Below are 23,874 nucleotides of genomic sequence, written 5' to 3' on the forward strand. Positions count from 1 at the left end.
CTGTGTGAAAAAGCATCCATATTTCATTCTTCCAGAGTGGGAATTCTACTAAATACCTTGGGAAGTGGCATATTTATGTAGCTTTGACATTCAATTCCAATGGACAGTAGCTAAGGAAATATGAATTAACTGTGAACTGTATTTTAATATAGATTTTTAAATGACAGCAAAGATGAAGAGGATTGATTGTTCCCTTTACTAATTTTTATGAGGTCAAAAGAAAACATTGCATTTATTAAATGGGGCATTGAAAAGGAATACTACTTGAAGAGAATGTTAGGCCTCCTGAGTTAGCATATTGCCTTCCAGCCTACTCGTTGCCAATCACTTTTAGATGTTCCAACTTAACCTGCTTCTACAAGCCTGACTAGGTGAATGAGGCTTACGGATTGGTTACTACCTCACCAGGATGAATCTAAAAGCTTCCTGGCTGAAACAGAAGATTATCTCAGTTATCAAGATCTCACCACAGACCTCTCATCTCTCTTTCCTTGTCAACTTTAGCAATCATGGATCTTCTGTGTCCCAATGGTTCCTCCAGACTTCTATTTACTCATCTTGCCTTACCCTTTGGTATTTGTCCTCCAGGGTCCTATATACTGAGTTTTTGGCTTTCTTCTTTGCCTTGACCATTACCTCATATATGATTCTGTTCTTATTAAATGGTTCTGCTTATTAATGTTTCCTAAATTAGAACAAAGGCAGAATCTAGCAGAGTCCTGTATATGACCCTATGATCCATAGCTTCCCATAGTCTTGACTCCTATGCAAATATTAATTTTTCATAGAATTTTCTAAGATATAAAACAAGATCAGTCTGTACAGGTAACTAGAAATGGGATGTATTACTTCAGATTTCACTATAATTCAAGTGAGGCTTCTCTTTCTACCTTCCAGGCACTATTGAGATAATTCACTGAGGGAAGAGAGTTTGCAGACATTAGTTTTTGGAAACTTGTGGTAGGAGCCACATGAGGATTAAACATAATAAAATAAATTTCAGATAAATACTCTTTAACATCTAGAAATGGAAAAACTTAAGGACTGCCTCATGTTCTGTGTTTGGTGGATGGCAGCATAAACAAAACATTAATTTTCTGTGAGTGCCTGATCCCTACCTAAAGTACTATGTTTATTTTGTGTTTTTTTAAAATATAGAGCTACCTCAAAAGAAAAATAACTACCCTAAAAGAAAAATAACAAACACAAGTGAGTGTTTCACTGGTAATGTATATTTAAATTTATTATAGGGTTAGTTGCACAAAAGATAAATGAGAACAAGAAGGCTACATGGGTAAGAAGAGCCAAAGCAGAAACAGCAAGGTTAAGATTGCTTACAAAAAATAGATATTATATATATTTGTATATATTCTGCAGAATTCTACAGAAGAGAACACATAAAAGAGGAAAAGGGAAGAAAAACAGAAGGCAGACCTGAGAAAAGTGGGGGGCGGTCTACACATCCTGTTGGCCCTTTGCACAAGTGCTTATTGTGGAATGTTTTCTGCATGGAGCAGCCATTTTAATTTGTAGGAAAGAACCAAGCGAATGGCTGGAGGTGAATGATGACACATTTCTGCATACCATGATGCCTTAAAACCTAGATAATAGACCAAGTCATAATTTTTGCTCCATCCGTATCACCTTCCTTTTTACATATGAGTGAAAGTAGTAGCGATATTGAATATTTCTAAAGGTATATAAAAACAATATCTGCCTAAAACATTTATCAGCTCTACCTAGTTTTGAAAGGAGATTTAACTCTAACCAGACAGTTAAAAAAAAAACCCCAACAACATTTCACTTAGCCTCCAGGAGAAGATTATGCCCATGTAAAATAACTGTGGTCTTTTTTAAAAGATGTCAACGTATTGGTGACCTGGGCTACTGGAGAAATAACCTCAATGAAATGGCACGCATTTCAGGTATATTAAAGAAATGTCAAAACAAAACCAACCCTTCCCCCCACACTTAAGTCCACCCCAGATAGAAGTTTGATCATAGTATTAAAGAGCCCCGTTGCTTACAATGTTGAGTATAATCAGAAAGCATCTCTTTTTGAGGCTGAGTACTCCCCAATAAATACCTATCCATATTCCAAAGGGTCTATCATCCACTTCCTCTTATCCATCTCAGTCTACTAAAGAATTAGTAAATACTAATGTTGTCATGTGAGAATGAAGATGCATTATATTTGTGAAAAAGACACCAAAATGTGCTGTAAGTAATATTGATTTTACCTGAGTTATTAGATGTCATACTATAACAATCAAATTGTGCAGAGCATCTCAAATAAAACCTTGCAACATCAGGCCTTTTCACTAATCAAAGTCCTTGTGATTACATTAAAAATAATTCCCATATGATAATAAAATGAATTCAATTTGACATTTCCCAGTTGGAATTCCCAGTATTCCCTTTATGTAAATCCCATGTAATATTTGGCCTTTGGCCTCCTTCAATTTTGAGTTGGGGAGAGCAGGGATGGAAAAGAGGAGGAGTATCACTCAAAAACATAGTCCTTGAAACCTTTTAACTGTGTTTGCTGAGGGTGAGAAGATTGTGGTTGATTTGAGTAGATTAGGAAATCATTTATTTATAATTTGTTTCTGGTTAGTGCCCTGGATATTTCATTGACAGGGAAATCATGCTCTTCTTTTATGTCCACGTAGCTATTTGAAATACAATTTCATATGTTTGTGTGTTTTTTAAAAGCCCCAATTATTAGTATGCATTATGAGTTTGCCATGTAGAATAAGAATGTAGGCCTTTTAATTCCATCTCATTATTAGAACAGGAAAGAGATTTATTCAGGAAAATAACATTCAAAGAACAGTAACCAAACAGCCACAGGATAATAAAAATCAATCTTTCTTATGACTTGAAATGTGTGGAATTTCTCTTTATTTTTATTTGTTTTGAACAGTTATTGCTAAAGAGCATGGCACATTTCCCCCCCCTATTTCCAAGTTTAGAAGCTATTCAGAGGAGTGGGAAAAAGGTTATTTAGAAAAACTATCAAAAGATATAATCTTGTTTCACCTTCATTCAGGTGTCATTGAAGCAATAGCATATAGCAGAATTTTAAAAACTAGCCTTTCTGGGATCAGAGGAGTTGAGGTGGTTTTTTTTTTTTGGCTGTATTATAGATTCCCATTATCTTTGTTCAACAATTTTTAGAGATAAAAGATTAGAGCCAACCTCCCTCAAGTGATCAAGTCTATTTTACATTTTTTAATCCAAAGATCCAAATAGCAGTAGTTATTACTTCAATGATCACTTTATAATTACTGACAGAAATAACTTAGAAACTTTAAAATCAGTCTTATAAAATGCTCGAGAATTTATTAAATCAGCAAGATAATTCTTTCTGTAGTCTTTCATTTCCACTCTTCTAGTGATCCCCATTTCCTCCATTAAGAAAAATCCAATACATCTCAACATCTAGTAGACAAAGTTCTCATAAATAAGGACTCCTACAAAAATGAAGAAATGAAAAAAAGGAAAAGAAAAAGAAAGAAGTGACAAAATAGAGGGCATACATTCTAGGCTGGCAGCCTATAGTAGTACCTCTTTTAGAGCAGGCACTCAGCATTGCTGAATGAAATGTCAGTGATTAGGTTTTATATCTATTGATCCATTCTCCCCAATTTGATTGCTTAGTTTCTTTAGCATTTAGGCAAATGGATAGCTTTTATTCTTGAATTTTTTTTTAATTTGTCTGCTTCCTACTTGATTATTCTTTTTGTAAATATAACATAGCTATCCCCAATGCAATACTCAAATGAATGCTTATTTACCCACTGCCATGTAATGTAACTCCTTAGATAGATGAGAGATCCTTTTAACAATTTATAATTTTTTATTACAAAAATGAATATAATAATTTTTCTTCAGGTGGGCCCTGTGATTGCATTATTTATTAAGTTTCTTGCATGCTCTACATTTTGCATGAAGGTTAACATATACTTTGCATGCATCAAAAAGATGGTCTCTTCAGTATATCACATATTAATATAATAATTAATAATTAACTCATGGCTAACACAAATATAGAGAAAGAAAAAATAATCCCTTAAAGTCTTTACCCACCAAAGCTCTATGAAAGTGGAAAACTAAATCCTCAGTTTGATCTCTGGTGGATTCTTTTTGATTAGCACTGGGAAAGAATGGGAGTTGTTATCACAACCAAGTTAACCAAACAAACACTGGTTACAAAAAATTAAATTCTTACCTTTAAAAAATTGTGTAGATATAAATTTATATCTTTGATTCCTCTACCTATGGCACTATAGTCCTTGATGTTGCAACGTATTTCCTCAATAACAGCTCCTTACCAGGTTTAGAATTCAGTGCAAAATCCCAAGTATTTAGATTTCTAATTTGTCAGCAAGAGTTGCTTGCTCTTCTTAGAGGAAGAAAAAACAACCAAACTCTGAACCCATCAACCTACTAGCAAAACTAAAAAGTGGCTACTAAAACTTTAAAGTATGGATATATGGGTAGCATACACATATATGATGAGGTCTGTGTAGGGTTGCTGCTTAACTTGGATCTCTCTCTGTTGATCTTGGATAATAAACTTTTGACTGTCACACAGTTACATTCTGGAAATATTCTTTGGTTATTAGAAGGGTAGACATTATGAGACTTGGAGTCTAGTTCTGGCTTTGCCATTTACTACTTATGATATCCCGACTGACAAGTCATCTAATCTGTCTGGGTCTTGAATTCCTCATCTATAAGAATGAAGACAGTTAACTAGGTCAATATTTTGCTGTCCAAACTTTCCAAACAAGGAGAGCATTGAAATTGTCTACTATGGATTCTTTTGCCCTTTGTAGCTTCCCTCTAGTACTTCCTGATTCTTCATGAATCTGGTGTCAAGAGTTGGGAATAAAGAGGGAGCAAAGGATGGAAAAGCCAAGATTCAGGAAAGAGGGGAAAAGGTCAGTTTTAAGATGAATTTTTTAAAATTATATAAAACCTTTGATAGTCAAAGCTTTGCATAATGGTAATAATTCAGTAGCATCAGTTTGTACACTAGTATTGGAAATTACTGAATTAAATTAATTCCACAGTCCTTTCTTGCTCTAAAATTATAAAATGTCACTAGAGGTTTCTAGTGGTATGGTGTGATGCTGTGTTTTTAGTGGTATATTGCAACACTCTGTTCTTGGCTGCTTTCTCTGGGACAATTTTATCAGTTACTTTAAGGAAGCCAGGGTTAGCATGCTTAAAAAATTCATAGATGATAGAAAATGAGGAGGGACAAGTATACTGGAAATAGAATTCAGGATTTTTTGAAAAGCATCTTGAAGTTTAGAACTATGGGCTGAAATCAGAAGGAAGAAATATAATAGGGACAGATGTAAAATCCTGTACCCAGTTCCCCCTTCTCCTCTACTCCAATTTAACTGTATAAGCATTTGATGGCAAGGTGGCAGCTGATGTGATAAAGATCTAGGAGTATTTTTGCAAACTGTAAGTAAGTCCAGCATGTCTTCTCAGCGTAACAAGATCATCCGACAGGTTAGTGCAATCTTAGGGAGTGTTATTGGAGCTATTTTCTGAATAAAGGAAGCGATGGTACCATTGCATTCTGTTCTGGTGACACCACATCTGGAGTATTATTTTCAATTATAAGTGCCATATTCACAAGCTGGAAATTGTACAGAGGAAGGAGACTGAAAATGAAGACTCTATTCCATTTCATGTATGTATTGGTTGATAGAACTGGAGATGTTTTCCTTAAGAATAGAAGACTTAGGGGGATGATGATGACCATCTTCAAATGTACAAAGAATTATTCCATAAATTACAGATCAGACTTATTATGTCTGGCCTTAGATGGTGGAAATTTCAAGGAAACAGATTTTAGCTGACATAATAAAAACCACAACAAAATAAAATAAGAAACAACTTATTAACACTTTGAATCATTCAAAGAGGCAATGCAAAATAATTTGGAAGTTAGGGAATTTCCTTTCACAAGAGGTCTTCAAACATATTCTGGTGACCACTTGTCAGAGATGCTCATTCTTGCTTCTGGAAGGCATTAGACCAGTTGATCTGCATGGTCTTTTCCAAATAAAAGTTTCTATAACACAGATTAATCATTCTAATAATAGTGAGCCAAGGATAAAATGGGGCTACAGAAAATACTGGAAAAACATAATAAATTCTTTGTAACCTTATCTTTAATAAAGGGCAAATTTTCACCTTTATTTGAAAATAGCAAGCTAGCAAGTGAGGTAATAGGTGACATTTTAAAGGTTATCAGTGTATGATTGTCAGAATTCTATTTAATTATGTAGTTACAGAAACTTCCTCACATGATAACATAAGTAAACCAAAGTCACAATACTGTACAATGGCAATTGCATTAAGTAATTATACATTAAAGAATATTAATTCCATTATCCAAAATGCTAATCATGCAAAATCACGAATAAATAGATTCTTCTGTCCATCTTTCCCATGCTAATATTTTTAAAAGCATAAAAGCATCATTCAAATTTTACACCTATACTTTTTTCTTTTTGTGTTTTTCAAACTTTTGCAACATTAATAGGAATATGAATAACAAATATTGGACCTATGGTATTAGATTCATTTTATTTAATACAGAGCTGGAAATGTAAACTGTAAATTCAAGAGATACTAGTTGATTTCAACCAAACATGCCATCCTTTTTGGCAATGGGAAAAATCAACACAAAAAGTATTTTTAAAATTTAATTTCCTAATTTTATTGCCATCTTCCCACTATGTGGTTTCCTTTCTTTGCCAGGAATGTTCATTTTTGTTTTATTTTGGGGATAAGGAATTTTTTCTATTCCATTGTTTCAATGAACATTTAAGTACTGGCAGTCATCAAATTTACTGTGAATATTGTCTTAAAAATGATATCATAAATCACAACAATAGAAATTGAATCTGATTTTTCCCATAGAAACAATGATATAATAATGAGTTATGTTCTTAACCAAGAACCTACTATTCAACTTTTTACAGAAACGAACCTAAATAACATGTTGAATCAATCGTTTAACCAATTATAAAAGACATTCTTGTGTACTACTCAATATAGAATTTTAAAAAATGTTTATGAAGCAATTAAGTAGGAAAACATAGTAACCAACTATATAACCTGTAATTTAATTTAAATTAAAAATTTCCTAGGAAGTTGAATGAAGTGAAGGGCTATAGAACTACAAAGAAATGGTTCCAGGGCAGGGATGTACCTGGGATCAAAAGCCATCGATACTGCAGGGAAAACTCTGTAGGGCAAACAGGGAGACCCCCCCCCCCCCCCAGCCCCAGGAGAGAGTTGTAGAGAGATAAACGTGGGCAAATTGATCAAGTCAAGAAATTGGTGCAGTTTGATGTAAGAGATAGATAGCTAAAGGTTTAGGTCTTACTGGCAAAGTGATAAATGTCAACTGTTAGAAGCTGAGGACTGTCTATAACCAGGAAGATTGCTTAATTCCCTTTACAGAGAGTTGGACCTTCTTTTTGAACCATATGACTATGTTTTTATTTTTAATTATTAAAAGCATGTACAAAAGTTTACCATGATTTATACATAAAAGGATGTGTGTGAACAAAATTTTATAAGTTAAACTTTGCTTTCTGATTAACTTACATTATGTAATTCAGGAATATATTATCTTCTCTCCAATTGAATTTGAATTGGCAAGATAATCCTGATATTCTAGATATAAATTTCTGTGCCTCCTAATCTTTACATTAATGGTCAACAAAATAATACTCAAACACACTAGATTATTTTTTAATTAAAGGAATCTTGCATGAATACTTTTATAATTCAAATTCATATCCCTGTTTTGCTTTCTGAATATTTCTATGTGTCAGATTTTCATAAAATAGGGAAGGCACATAAACTTATGGGCAAGTTAATTGAATCAAAGGAGCAATAAAACCCCAATATGGTGACACACTGATATGACAGCTAGATTGTATATGCACTCTGCTTTCATTTGTCCAGAAGAGCTTTCATTGGAAATCATTCAGTTTGTCATGTTATTCATGTAAGATTGTCAAGAAATTAAATGAATTTGGTCTTTTTTCAAGTCTCATTGCATGTCTTGAAACAATGAAATGTTTGGTTAGAATGTGAATGGATCAACTATTAAAACTGGATAAAACTGCCTTTTTTTCTGGAGAAATCTGTAAACCAAAAAAGGAAAAGTTACTTAAAAGCTTAGATAATCTCTTGGCAACTCTTATGTGAAAACAAGCCTAGAGGATAACATAAAATGAAAACTCATTCATCGGATAGACATATAGAAGAAAATAGATATTCTTCTCTTTTAAGCTAATCTCATTTCTTCTTTAAATGATGATGAGAGGTCAACATCTCCAAAAGGTAAAGAAGCAGGAAAATCATAAAAAGCAAAATCTAGACCTAAACTTTTCTTGATTTTTTCTTTAAAAATATCATATTTACCAACAATACCTAAACTCAGTTGCACTTAGAGTATATTTTTAAAAAACTTTTGTAGTGTTTAAGGAAAAAAACCTGATGATATAGAAAAGTAGAAATTTTCAGGTAAAATAAAAATCATCCCATTTTCCTTTGCAATTCAAAGCCTTCCAGATTTTACACTTCTATATAACATTAACATTTGCCTAGCAAGGGTGTATAAATAATTGCAAAATATTTACAACATAAAGTGCTGCAGAAATGGTTAGACAGTAATAGTAATCACAATCACAAATAATGACTCTCTAGGAATACAGAGCATAACAATTTGAAATCCTCTAAATTAATTATCATTCAGGGTCAATAAATTCTAACTTCACACACATAACTTGGTAATCATCTATAACATACTATAAAAATTAACAGTGCCTGTAAAGTTTTTGGCTGGCTCTAGAAAAAACAATAGCAAAAAACTATGGTGGTAGCAATTCAGTTCTGAGTGATAATCGTAAAGAATGTGCTCTATTAAAATGTTCAGAGGGGAGCTTCGTGAAGGTTGGAACAGGAAAAGAGTCAGAAAATTCACTTGGTTATTACTTCCTTCCTTGGTAGTTGATAAAAAGAGTATAGAGAAGCCTAAAAAGGAAGACAGGAAGCAAAGTAATTCCAGACCAAATGAAGGAAAGAGTATTGCATTGAGAACCAGGCGATCTGTTCTAGTCTCCGTTTTGCAGTACTAATTATATGACCTAGGGAAAATCAATTAATCTCTTCAGGTCTTACTTTCCCCGTCTGTACAATAAAGAGATTGAATCCTTTTTATCTCTAAAATTCTATGACCAGCTGGAAAATACATAGCAAAAAAAAACCCAAACAAAACCACTTCACTTTCACAAACACTGTAACACTTTTTAGTGTATCTGTCAATAGTAACAACTGCAGAAAAGATTCAGGCAAGATGGTAAAAATGCCAAAAACAGAATTTTGAAACAGAGGCTTGGGGAAACTCCATAAAAGAGGGGTTAGAAGTCTAACCCTGCCTATAACTTTTTATTTATGGTTGCAGAGAATGTGTTAATGAGTCTGTTGATGCCTCTGTTCAGAAATTTAGCCCCCAACGTAACCCTCAAATGACATTACATCTGCATAATGGTGAATAACTTATATACACATCTCATTTCACTATCTCCTTATCTACTGCAAGGCAATTTTGTTACAAATTCTTCCTGTTAAATCATTCCCAGAAATCGAGAGAACAACAAATCTTTGCCTGGTCTGATACAAACAATCCACCTTTACATTATTTCAAGACAGTGGAAAACTGGTACTCTGCCTTTTTCTATTTTTCCATTTTAATCTAATCCAAGGTCAGAATATTAAGGACATCGTATTGCCAGGGAACTGAGATTAAAATGGTGCAATAAGTTAGTTCCAAATACTTCAGCAGAGAGTTCAGGAAAAAAAACCCAATCTCAATCCTAACCTATAGTGGTTTTCTTGCCTGGGTCTTCCTTCCCCCCACTCCCCTCCACTGCCCTCCATCACTGTGAAATCTAGTTTATCTTCCTTTCATTCTAGATTGTATTGCATAAATTCCATAGCTTACAAATGTCAAAGTGAGATGTTAGCATTTGAATACTTGAGATTCACTAAGGAAAAGTATCCCCTTTTATGGTGGTTAATGTGTGATATTTTAAAGGTATTATAAAGGTATCTTCTTTGTAAAGACTTGGGGGCTGAGAGGGAGAAGGATAAGTATTGAACTAGTAAATAATTAGAAAAACAGTGGGCATGGCTATCTTGACAAAGTTGTTTAAATATATACTGCTTTCATTTAGGGTAATTTTAGGTAATTAAAAATAATACATAAAAACAAAAGGTTAAGCCTCAGTCCCATTGAAACAGTATTGCCTCTTTCCTATTGCCATGAAAACCAGACTTGTAATTCATTACTAGGATACTCTTTTTAGCTTATTTTTGATGATGTGCATTTAAAGAGATTGCCAGAATAGTTTAGTGATAAAGGAAATCATGCCTTGTTTTGTTTTGTTTTTCCTAAAAAGGTTTTTGAAATATTGGGTAAAAGCAATGAGACAAAATCCAACTCGTATGAAAATATCTTTAAAATATACCATAAAGATATTATGTGCAATAAACTGGTTTCATAGAGGCTACTGCCAGCAATAAATTTATGCCTTTGTCAATCTACTCTTTTCGACAAGGGATATCAAGTGTAAACTTTCATAATTAAATATGATAGAATTTTTTTAAAAAATTATTGTCTATTGAAATTGATATTTGAATGACATAGCAGTTGTCATCTGACCAGTTTCCATCTGAAGAGGGGAGGCTCAGTTTTACTAAATGCCACTTTATTCTACACATACCCTATTAATCTCTTACTACATAGGTAGTTTTATAAATTTCAGTACAGTAAATATAAATTGTACCAGTGGCCAGAATTGGTTGAGTCAAAAACACCTGGAACTTGCATAATGAATTTGCTTTCCAAGTGCCTATTTTAAATAAATAAAAAATTATACTAACTTTTTTCCCCACCACGATAATAGCTATTTGATAAAGATTATTTGGTATGCTCTTTATTTTAAATATGGTGTCTACATATGTTATTAATTCTATACTTGTTTTAGTAATTAGCATTAGCAGGAGAAAAGAAATCAGAAAGAAATAAAAATCCTTGAAAAGCCACATGCATTGAAAAGGAAAGTAGTCCAGTGTATCTGGGTTTCAGAAAATCCTACATCTTCTATACTGGATTCATTTAGCTTTTCCTTCTTTTCATTAACTTAGAAATAAAACTGGCTATTTTAATTTACCAGTATCCATTCACATTGTTTCTTCCATTTCTCCATATGAATAAAGAAGCTGAAGGTATCTGGTCCATTCTCACCCTTCCCTCCTTTGAGAATTACAAGCAAATCGGGATAATTCGAAGGGAGAGAAATGATTTGTAAATGGCAGAGACATCTTGAGCAAAACCTCTACTGTTTCAAATGAGTTGTTTTAGCTGACCCAAGTTGAATCAGTTTTATGAAGTCCTAAGTGATTGATACAGCAACTACATTTATTTTTGGTGGTTGAAAAGAAACTTCGCTGTTTGTCATTTTTATCACAGTGCTCATTACTTGGTGGCAAGAATATTACATTAGTATAAGTTCTCCTATCTGTCCACTTTGCAGTTTTATCTTGGCTACAGTTGTACCAAGTGTGTACTTGCAAAGGTTTGTGAAAATAGATTTGCAAAAACAAAACAGGAGAGATTGTATAGCACTATTTCTCATTTTGATAAGGTTCAGTTCAAGACTGGGGAAGGAAATCAATCTCTCTGTCTGCCTCTCTGTTTTTGCCTCTTTTTCTCCCTTATTTCTTTTCAGAATGAACTGGTCCAACCAGATCTGATCAAAACTAGTTTGCTATCAGTTAGTCTTACCGATAACAAAGGATTAGATCCAAAAATTGTTTCCTAAACAACTTCAGTGCAGGTATTGTGGGTCCCCATAAGCCAACACAAGAGCAGACATAGCTAATTAGCAGAACCCCCCTGGGCTACTGTCTGTGTACCCTGCATGTTAATAAAGCTGAGACATGAACTAGGCCCCCGAGGGCATTCTCCCATAAGTCCCATGTGGAACCTTGTGGTGTCTAGGCAACAGCTCAACCGAGTGAGTCAAAGGAGAGACAGTCTCTCTCTCTCTGGATGAGGCTCCACCAGGAGCTGTGCGAAAACAGTCTCAGCTGGAAGTTGCTCTGGTATAACATAGGCTTGGCATCACAAAAGCAAATGCCATGAGCCGAAGTAATTCAAAACAGTTTCAACCCTGAAAAGCGGGGTTTCAGGATAGGCTCTGTCTTTTGGTACCAGTCATTTCATCTTCTGCTGTTTCAGCAAAGTCCACAGCACGGTTAGGGAAAAGGGAATTTCCCGCTGCTCCCCCTCTCCCCATCAAGGCTGAGGATAATTACTTTCTTCAGTGAAATTATGACAGCCAGTCTAGAGGGATTTTCATCCTCATATGAGAGACAGAGAGATTATCAACATTATTGTATGGGGTGATGCCCATTTAGATAAACTTAGGCCCTTTTGATTCAGCATTTGTTGGCTGAAGGTGTCTCATCTGCCAGCAATCAAGTTAATGGAAAAGGTATTTAGGATAGAAGTAAAAGACCTTACCATCATCTAGCAAATAAACTATTTTCTACTCAAAATGATTCTTAGTCATTAAAATTTACATTATTCTAATGTTACATAGATTAAAAACAACTGTTGTAGTTCTTTTTAATCTATTTTTGGTTACATATCATGGTCTCAATTATCCAAATAATTCAGATAGAAATTTTCCATTTTGACTTGAAAACATCACAGAATTGATGAATAGTTTTTTTAATTTAAATTATCAGATTACCACAACACAATGGTGAATTCCTTCTTCCCTTGAGGCTATCTTGATTAGACAAGGTATTAGGGATAAAAAACGGTCCTTGATAAAATCTCTTCCATATTCACAGTCAGTTCTAGGGCCTACAACATAACTTGGAATCTGGTCACATAGATAAAACTCAAGCAGTATATTCTCTTTATTTAGGAGGCAGAGATTCTGCATTCTGCACATGGCATTTAAGAAAATTTAAATATCTTGATACCTGGTGCAATCTTTCTCATTTTGTTCTTTTGCTGATTGTAAAATGGTTTTGCTAAGGTCGTTTTAAGATAAATTTTTCTTTTTTTAGTATTTCATTTTGAATTGCTCTGTCACTGAAGGTTAAACATGTAGCTGATCAGTGATTATAATATTCTTATGTACTTCAAATACAGAGTCAAGAAGGGCAGGGGGTAGAGAATGTCAGAAACCAGGGTAACACTAACCAGAAAGAGTATGATAATGTGAATTGTGGGACAGCTGGATTTGTTCATTTTGTTCAAACACATTCCCCTTTCTCACTTTTGCATTTACATTTGTCATAAGTGCAGACTTGATTACATAAATACTTTTGCTAATGAGAAGCCTTTTTACAGCACTAATTTAAAAATAGATATTGACATAACAATCTTAATTTGAATGCACCAAATTACATTTTTCAACAATTTAAGTGAGCATATCCTGTCACCCTCAGCACACATTTTATATATACTTGTTATATATAGATGGATAAATTGATATCCATCTCTATATTTCTACATATACACACTCGTACGCATACACACAGTATAGAGCTATGGGGCCCGGCTTAACATGGTGTTTTAAATTTCTTATTCTCTTAATTGCCATGGGATGTATTTATATGGACAGTTTTGATGTTGTTTGTGGTGTTCACTGATGGTATTTCTGTCAAAACCTCTAAAACAGAAGTGACTCCAGTGGCCCACCACTATTAACTAAGGACAGATTCTGTCATTGGGAGGGTACATAGGAAATCTCAGCCAAGGAGGCAGTTGGAAAGTACCTGATACTGGGTGTAATCAAGAGGTCACACCCCAATCCAGGCAACATCCCCACCATGTGGAGGCTTTTACTGCCTTAAGACCAAAAGGGTTTGGTTAATTTAAATGACTTCTCTTACAATTCAAAATCAATTTCTTTAAACATAGATTTCCCCAAAGAAATTCAATAAATAAAAGACTTAGCCTCTGACTCTAGGAAGCAGAGCTCCAGTTTTTAACCTTCAACTGTGACCAGGACTAGAACTGACACAGCTCAGTTTTCACTGCAATTGGTCTTCCATGGATGCAGAGGGTACAAGTTGTTTCCTGACCCTATGGGCAGGTTTCAGGCTAGACTGTCTTTCTGGTCAACAGTGGCTCTCTGTGTGTCATTGGATGAGGCTGGAGCTGTAGCTAAATCCATAGCTGCTGGACAGCGACAGGGGCTGCTGGTGCTCTTCATTCTGTTCTGAGGTGTAGCTGGGAAATGTTTGTGCCCGGGACATCTTTGCTGAACCAAAACGGTGACCTGGAAGAGATGATAAAGAGAAACACCATAAATATCTTCAGCTGAAGACCAGTGTACTTCCTCCAAGGAACAACCACTATAAAACAAACATCGCCCTGCAGCTCCCATGGGAGAAAACATCATTTTGAATTAGAGTAATAATGACTAAGATGAAAATCTCAGGTCACTTGCTCATTTTTTTTTCTTTGTCAGCCTGTCACTAATTTACATTAGTAAATATCATTTAGTGATAATTAGTTCAGAGGAGATGAAAATTAATTAGTTGCATTTTATCTTACAAAGAACATATTTGGTTTCATTCATGTTCTATCTGCCATCTAAGAGCAGGAGTATAGAAGATATACTCAGAAAAACAACATGTAATTACTGAATGAAGTCACATAACTGTCATGAACTTAGACTAAGGCTTTCTAAAATGACGGAAGCTTCCGTGTCAAATGTATAAGCTGATGACTCACAGTACATGTTCCTGTTGTGTGCAGGTTGGACTAGGTGATTACTAAAGTTCTTTCTGTCTCTTAAATTCTATGATCTATCATTCTGAATTCTTTCAGTGACTGAAACTAAGAATGAATGGCAGAAATCAAAGGTATACATCAATGATGTGCTGGTAAATGTTTAACAACTGCCGCTCTGAAAAAAATGTATAAACAAGATTTAATTTAATCTGCAAAATAATGCAGGTTTTACTTCATCTCCACTATTAACATTTTTCTCATCATTTTCTAAAATCTAGACAAACAACGAAGCAAAAAATCAAGCTCTGATTTGTAACATTGCCAATTTCTGAAGGGGGAATATTCACAATGAAAATTTAACAATCCACTCTTGTAAAATAGTTTAAGCTGTCTCCAACTTGCAATGGTATTAGAGGAATAATGTTTCCTTAACACCTCTTAAATAAGGTTAAGTTTCAATAAAATAAGAAAAGAGCCTAAGATTTTCCACCTGGCCTAATTTTCCATTTAATAAGTGATTGTAAATACATTTTTCAATGGAACAAATGAAATTGTTTCTAGGCCCATGGGAAGTTAAAAAAATCCCAATATCTGGATTTTTTTGTAATTTAATGAAGATATGTGTAACTTATAAGCTGCCTTGAACTTCTGACAAAACTTTCAGTATATCCTTAAAAAGGGGAATTTCATTATTAAAATTAATTTCCCCTTAATCTTTAATTCTCAACTGTGAGAAAAGGTGTGAACAACATATATATTGTTTTGCCCAAGACAAGCATTTTTGTAGCAATAGTTAGTTGTTGTTTATTCTTTAAAATCGTCTTTTTACAGTTTTTCCCCCCTTCTAGCTTTAAGAGGTCTATGGTGCACAGTGTAGAAGAATTAACAACAGCTTCTCTGGTTGTCAATTTTTTCTGACAGTCTTTGCTTATTTTCTGAAGATGAATTAAGCTATTTTGTAAAAGCAGTTTGCTAGTTCTTGGTCCTGTTTTCCATTTTTGAATTTTGCTTTCCTTTGAACTTTGGGGCAACTGACTATATTTAATAGTGGACTTGAATGCTTCTTGAAAAGCTCAATTTCACTATACCAACAGTTATTGTAATATCTTTAACAGTTATACAAGTATGTTCTTTAATAGCTACAGTTTGTTAATATTTCCTTGGATTAATATCCATTCTCTTAAGCCACAAAAATAAAAAAGAACAAAACATAACAATAAAACACCTGAGTATGGCACAAAATTCAGCACATGTGTGGACATAGAACTAAATGAAGATGAAGAAACACATTCAAACATTTTCACTTTGTTAAAGTCAGATGTTCTGAGTTAGACTACTGTAAATAGAAGCAAACACATGACCACAGTTCTCACAAAGTAAAGTCATATCCACATTCTTTTTCTTCTATCACCTTTATTGGTAAAGAGGAAAGTTGGAGAAAGAAGGAAAAAAAATCAAAGAAAATTGAGAGAAATACACATTTAACAGTCATAATTGTGAGTGTGAATGGGATGAACTCACCCATAAAAAGGAAGACTGAAATGGATTAAAATGCAAATCTGAAGGTGGTTTTACAAGAAAGACACTTGAAACATGAAGATTCATATAGAGTTAAAATGAAAGAATAGATCAATATCTATTATGCTTTTGCTCAATTAAACAAAGCAGTTATAGAAGCCATGATTTTAGAGAAGGCGATAGTAAATATAGAAAAGATAAAAAGATATCAGCAAGAAATGTATATTATGATAAAACACATCATAAATAATGAATTAATGTCAATACTTAGCATATGTGTCTGATAACATAAGTACTTAAAGAAAAAATTTATTGCATTAAAGAGAGAAATAGCAGTTGAACTAAAATAGTTGGTACCTTAATGTATTCCTTTCAGACTTAGACAAATCTAACAAAAAGATAAAAAAGAAACAAGTTAAAAGACTGAATAGAACTTCAGAAAAATGGAGATGATAAATATTTGGTAATCACTGGATAAGCAAACATTATACTTCATATATATGTGTATCTATGTATGTGTTTATATATATACGTATATATATGTATGTATTTCTTAGCTATACATGGTATCTTTTACCATATACCAAAAATTGACCATATATTAGGGTATAAAGAACTCACCAAAAAAATGGAAAATCAGAAACACTAAATCAATTATTTAATGATCATGATGCAATAAAAGATTATGCAATACAAGGGCTCTTAAAAAGAATTAAAAAGTAATTAAAAGCTAAAACATAATTCTAAAGAAGTAGTCTATCAAAGAACAAGTTATAGAAGCAATATAAAATTTCATTATAGAAAATGACATAATGAGACAATATACTAACACTTCTGGAATACCACTAAAGCAATTCTGAGGGGAAAATTTACAATTTCAATGCTTTTTTCAATAAAAGAATGAAATGACAATTCAGTGAAGTCATCATGTAACTAAGACAGTGTTCTGCTTTAGGGGAATGACTAAGCTAATCATGATATGAATGTAATTGAATATTATTGTGATCTAAGAAATAATGGAAATGAACAATTTCAGAAGAAACTAGGAAGATGACTAAGAAAATCCAAAGGAATCAAGATGAACCATGATCCTTACCTCCTGATACAGAGGAAATGAACTAAAAATCCAGAAAAATATACATTTTGAGATATGGCTAATTTAGGAACATATGTTGAGGGATTTTCTACCCTATATAGATATACATTGATGGATTAAAAAAAAAACCCACTCAATGGGAAGGGTTGCAGTGGAAAGAAAAGATTAGTAAAAAAAATTATTAATTGATTAAGTAAGAACAATTAGATCAAATCTGGTGCTCAGTGATCTAGTCCTCTGCACTCTTTTTTTGCCACCACATTTCCTTTTCTTCATTAGATTTACCAGATTCTCTTGGCAGAGGACTCAAATAATAAAAATTCATTTTGTCAAAATGGTGACTGTTATAGTTGCTGCCCCAAGTACTGGGAGTCAGAGGTCATACTGAAAATAGGAAATTAAACAGACTGAGATGGCAATAAGCAGAAAGTGCCAGGGAAAGCAGCCAAAATAAACAAACAGAAGCCACATAAAATTATTGTTTGTACAAACTAATTTGCACACCATAGTAGATGACCTAAGGATAGAACAATGAAAAATAATTTGATATGATTTGATATCAAAACTTGGACTCAAACCCAAGTATTGACATAATTGCCTATGTGACCTTGGGCTGGGCAGTTAAACTCTCTGGACCTCAGTTTCTTAATACAAAACAAAGAATTTGGATTAAATGAGGAACCTAGGTGGTGCAGTGGACAGAATATTAGATGTGGACTCAGGAAGACCTGAGTTCAAATTCTGTATGATACACTAGCTCAACTGTATGACCCCAGGCAAATCACTTAACAATCTGTTTCAGTTTACTCAACTGAAAATATAGATAATAATAGCACCTATCTCCCAGCATTCTTGTGAAAATCAACTAAGATAAAATTGATAAAATGCTTAGCACAGTGTTTGATATAAAGTTGGTCTTACAAAAATGTTTGTTCATTCATTCCTTCCTCTCTCCATCCTTCCCTTCTTCCCTTTATCCCTTCCTCTAGGTCCCTACCAACTCTATATCCAGTAAATCTTCCATTTCCAAATTTCATGACCCTAAGAACTACCTTCAGGTTTTTATATAGCATAGTGACTCAACATTTCTTTAGGCATTTCAGTCTAACCCAACCCAGCTCACTCTTCTACTTGGCAAGAGAAAATCAGCATGATTTTAGTTCTTTATTATTTTGGAAATATAAAATATGAAAGTAGTAAGAATTTATATTCTTTCCTATAGATAAATATTTGTCAGTAAACAACTAATAATTCATTAGTATTGAGTAAGGAGAATTTTCATTGGAAGACATGTAGAAAATATATTAATAGAAGACTAAAATCCCTATATTTCAAAATATCAAAGAGAAAGAAAACTCTAGTGAAGCTATGTTAACCTATCATTTAAAAAGGGAGAAAGAAACAGAACTAGGAATAGCATGAATTTAGTCATTGATAGTAACCATCTGTGAATTTCAGGGATTACAGACATTTTAAACTAGTATTTCATCAGAGAATACCAATTTTTCAAGCACTGTTTCTAGGTGATGCACTCCTATTTGAAATATAGCCATTTTGGAAATGCAAACTGACACTTTAACAGCAAATGGAAAAATCTAATTGATCTGGTTAGAAAAGGAGTAGTCCAGAACAAGTCTCTGTGTTCCCTGGTCCTGCCTTGACATGATGATTCACTTTGTCTGACTGGAGATAATGATACCATCCCATACATTAAGGTCTGAGATCCTTGGAGAATAAGTGTTAACTAATTTAAAGGACCAGAAACATTATTGGTAGCTTAATGCTACCCTCATTTCAAATTTCTAGTCATAGAAGATCTGTTCTATTCCAGTTGTTTGTATATCTTAGAAGCAGTTGAAAGTGGGTCAAGGACCACTTCTAAGTCTTCATTCTCAGTAAGCTAAAAGATATATTTGGAATATGGGTGACTCTTCTAATAGGCACAATAGCTTTTGTCTTCCTCAGAGAGTTCAATAGAGAGGCTCTATGGTAGTAAAGTAGTGGATAGAGGACTTGAGTCAGCCTTTTTAGTATAGAATAGTTGACAGTCATTTAGCATTTTACAATCTGCAAAGCTCTTTAGAAATATTATCTCGTGGAGCCAAGATGGCGGAGTAGAAAGACGCACATACACATAGCTCCGAACCCACAACCCATAGAACAACTACAAAGAAGTAACTCATGGCGAATTCTGCACCCAGAGGCCACAGAACATTGGAGCGAGGGAGATTTCTGTTCCGGAGAGACCTGCAAACCTCTCACAAAAGGTCCTTCGCTGCGGACTGGGCGCCGGGATTGGGAGCTGAGTACAGCCCTGCCACGGCCGCGGCACCGAGAGGAAAAGATCCGAGCGGGCTTCAGGGACGGGATCTCCAGCGGCCACGCGGGTCCCTCCACCCACAGAAGGACCTGCAAACCTCTCGCAAAAGGTCCATCGCGCTGCAGACGCAGAGCCCAGCCCAGACCTGCCGCGGCCGCGGCACCGAGAGGTACAGATCCGAGCAGGCTTCAGGGACGGGATCTCCAGCGGCCGCACAAGTTCCTCCACCCACAGGTGACGGTGGTCGGTGAGAGAGTCTCTTTGGCTGGTCGAGAGGGGAGTGGGGTGCCCCCATAACTCAGGCCCTCCCGGGAGGTAGAAGTGCAGGGGCGGCTGCAGACAGGGGCTCCCCAAGCAGGCAGGAGCCTGGATCCATTGTTGAAGGTCTGTGCATAAACTCCCTGAGGGAACTGAGCCTGAGAGGCGGCCCTGCCCCGACCTGAGCATCTGAACTTAATCTCACACTGAATAGCAGCCCTGCCCCTGCCCAAAGCCCTGAGGCTGGAAGCAGCATTTGAATCTCAGACCCCAAATGCTGGCTGGGAGGATCAGGAGGCGAGGTGGGTGTGAGGAAAACATTCAGAGGCCAAGTCACTGTCTGGGAAAATGCACAGAAAAGGGAAAAGAAATAAGACTATAGAAGGTTACTTTCTTGGTGAACAGGCATTTCCTCCCTTCCTTTCTGATGAGGAAGAACAATGCTTACCATCAGGCAAAGACACAGAAATCAAGGCTTCTGTGTCCCAGCCCACCCAATGGGCTCAGGCCATGGAAGAGCTCAAAAAGAATTTTGAAAATCAAGTTAGAGAGGTGGAGGAAAAGCTGGGAAGAGAAATGAGAGACATGAAGTCAAAGCATGAACAGCAAATCAGCTCCCTGCTAAAGGAGATCCAAAAAAATGTTGAAGAAAATAATACCTTGAAAACTAGCTTAACTCAATTGGCAAAAGAGGTTCAAAAAGCCAATGAGGAGAAGAATGCTTTCAAAAGCAGAATTAGCCAAATGGAAAAGGAGATTCAAAAGCTCACTGAAGAAAATAGTTCTTTCAAAATTAGAATGGCACAGATGGAGGCTAAGGACTTTATGAGAAAGCAAGAAATCACACAACAAAGCCAGAAGAATGGAAAAATGGAAGATAATGTGAAATATCTCATTGGAAAAACAACTGACCTGGAAAATAGATCCAGGAGAGACAATTTAAAAATTATGGGACTACCTGAAAGCCATGATCAAAAGAAGAGCCTAGACATCATCTTTCATGAAATTATCAAGGAAAACTGCCCTGAGATTCTAGAACCAGAGGGCAAAATAAATATTCAAGGAATCCACAGAACACCGCCTGAAAGAGATCCAAAAAGAGAAACTCCTAGGAACATTGTGGCCAAATTCCAGAGTTCCCAGGTCAAGGAGAAAATATTGCAAGCAGCTAGAAAGAAACAGTTCAAGTATTGTGGAAATACAATCAGGATAACACAAGATCTAGCAGCCTCTACATTAAGGGATCGAAGGGCATGGAATAGGATATTCCAGAAGTCAAAGGAACTAGGACTAAAACCAAGAGTCACCTACCCAGCAAAACTGAGTATAATACTTCAGGGGAAAAATTGGTCTTTCAATGAAATAGATGACTTTCAAGCATTCTTGATGAAAAGACCAGAGCTGAAAAGAAAATTTGACTTTCAAACACAAGTATGATGAGAAGCATGAAAAGGTGAACAGCAAAGAGAAGTCATAAGGGACTTACTAAAGTTGAACTGTTTACATTCCTACATGGAAAGACAATATTTGTAACTCTTGAAACATTTCAGTATCTGGGTACTGGATGGGAGTACACACACACACATGCACACACGCACACATACATAGAGACAGAGTGCACAGAGTGAATTGAAGAGCATGGGATCATATCTTTAAAAAAAATGAAATCAAGCAGTGAGAGAGAAAGATATTGGGAGGAGAAAGGGAGAAACTGAATGGGGCAAATTATCTCTCATAAAAGAGGCAAGCAAAAGACTCATTAGTGGAGGGATAAAGAGGGGAGGTGAGAGAAAAACATGAAGTCTACTCTCATGACATTCCACTAAAGGAAAGAATAAAATGCACACTCATTTTGGTATGAAAACCTATCTTACAATACAGGAAAGTCGGGGATAAGGGGATAAGCAGGGTGGGGGGGATGATAGAAGGGAGGGCATGGGGAGGAGAGTGCAATTCGAGGTCGACACTCATGGGGAGGGATAGGATCAAAAGAGAATAGAAGTAAAGGGGGACAGGATAGGATGGAGGGAAATATAGTTAGTCCTATACAACACAACTATTATGGAAGTCATTTGCAAAACTACACAGATTTGGCCTATATTGAATTGCTTGCCTTCCAAAGGGAAGGGGTGGAGAGGGATGGAGGTAAAGAAGTTGGAACTCAAAGTGTTAGAATCAACTGTGGAGTAATGTTCTTGCCACTAGGAAATAAGAAATACATGTAAAGGGGTATAGAAAGCTATCTGGCCCTACAGGACAAAAGAGAAGATGGAGACAAGGGCAGAGAGGGATGATAGAAGAGAGAGCAGATTGGTCATAGGGGCAATTAGAATGCTTGGTGTTTGGGGGGGGAGGGGACAAAAGGGGAGAAAATTTGTAACCCAAAATTTTGTGAAAATGAATGTTAAAAGTTAAATAAATAAATTTAATTAAAAAAAAAGAAATATTATCTCGTATTCTCGCAATAACCTTTGGGAGGTAGATGTGATAATTATACTCATTTTACAGGTAAGTAAATGGAGGCAGACAGATTAAGTGACTTCCACAGGGTCACTAGTGAATATCTGAGGATGGATTTGAACTCTGGTATTCTTGGCTCTGTGCTATTGCTCTCTGTGCGCACCATCTAACTGCCTCCAAGCTATGTGAAAGACCTGGGTTCAAGTCCTGCCTCTAAAATGTGACCATGAATAAGTCATTGAATCTTCCATTGTTCCAGGCAACTAAGACTGTAAGTTTCAAAGGGTAAAAGAAAGAAATATGAGAACCTGTCTTTTCTCAAGGAGATCATAGCTTAGTTTAGAGAGAGAGATTAGATCTATGCTATGAAAAGAAACAAGGCTGTAAATGATGTGTCTACTTGAGTGGGTGGTACAGACAGATAATATACTTACACTTATTGAAAATAGGAGTTCAGAGGAAAGAGTTATAGGAATCCAAAGGAGCTGAATATAAATTTACTTCAAGCACCACAAATAACTTTTCCTGTTCTCCAGTACTGTATCTTCAATTCACTCAAGTAAACCTATTTATTACCTTTTATCTCAATCACTCCACTGCCACATTTATGCCTTGTCCTCTATATATAATGTTTCAAATGGCTTCTTCAGAGCTTAAACTACCATTGCCTACTGTTTAAGGCCACATGAAAACAAACACTGTTACTTCATAAGCAGGGAAATGGAATAAACATAGGAATAATTTACATTTCTATAGCACTTTGCAATCCCTGAGGATCCTTCACACATTACCAGCTTTGACCTTCACAGCAATGCACTGTAGTTTGTAGCGTGCCTGTCATCCTCTCCATTTTATATAAAGAAAAGGAAAAGCCTTAATTAAGGCTAAGTGATTTGATCAACTGATACTATGCGTGCAGTGGAGTCAACACTTGAAATAGCTCTTCTTACCTCAGAACTAATATCTATATAATGATTCTTACCTACCCTTACCTTTTCTGAACAGCCAAGTCACAACTCGCATTGCTCAATCCTTGCCATACAAAATGATGCACCATAAACATAAATAGTGTTATGTGGATGTAGGGGCTTAATAAGTGCTTTTTTGGTGATGGTAATTCAATTTAAGGCAATAAGCATTTGTTAAATAGTTATAGTTTTCAAGGCACTAGAGAGATAAAGACAAAAAACAAGACCCTGGCCTTTCAGGAGTTTAATTTAACAGAACAAGTCAATGAAAATAATGAAGCCAATGAGAAAGAATAAAAAGAAATCTAAGCAATTTCTTGGTAGACATATGGATTACATCCCCATGCAATGTTCAATGAATCAGACTGATTATGAAAGA

General features: G+C 35.2%; 1 protein-coding gene across 1 annotated transcript in view; it reads right to left on the reverse strand.

Annotated features, from left to right (window-relative positions):
• Positions 1-194: 194 nt before the first annotated feature.
• DOK6 (docking protein 6) overlaps positions 195-23,874 on the reverse strand; it is a 663,764-nt gene continuing 640,084 nt past the window's right edge. The window contains exon 8 of the mRNA XM_072604125.1: positions 195-14,417. Within this exon, the coding sequence (XP_072460226.1) occupies positions 14,278-14,417 (140 nt within the window). The 3' untranslated portion in view covers positions 195-14,277. The remainder of the gene's footprint in view (positions 14,418-23,874) is intronic.

The sequence above is a fragment of the Notamacropus eugenii genome, chromosome 4 (assembly GCF_028372415.1).
Source record: "Notamacropus eugenii isolate mMacEug1 chromosome 4, mMacEug1.pri_v2, whole genome shotgun sequence".
Taxonomy (NCBI): Eukaryota; Metazoa; Chordata; class Mammalia; order Diprotodontia; family Macropodidae; genus Notamacropus; species Notamacropus eugenii.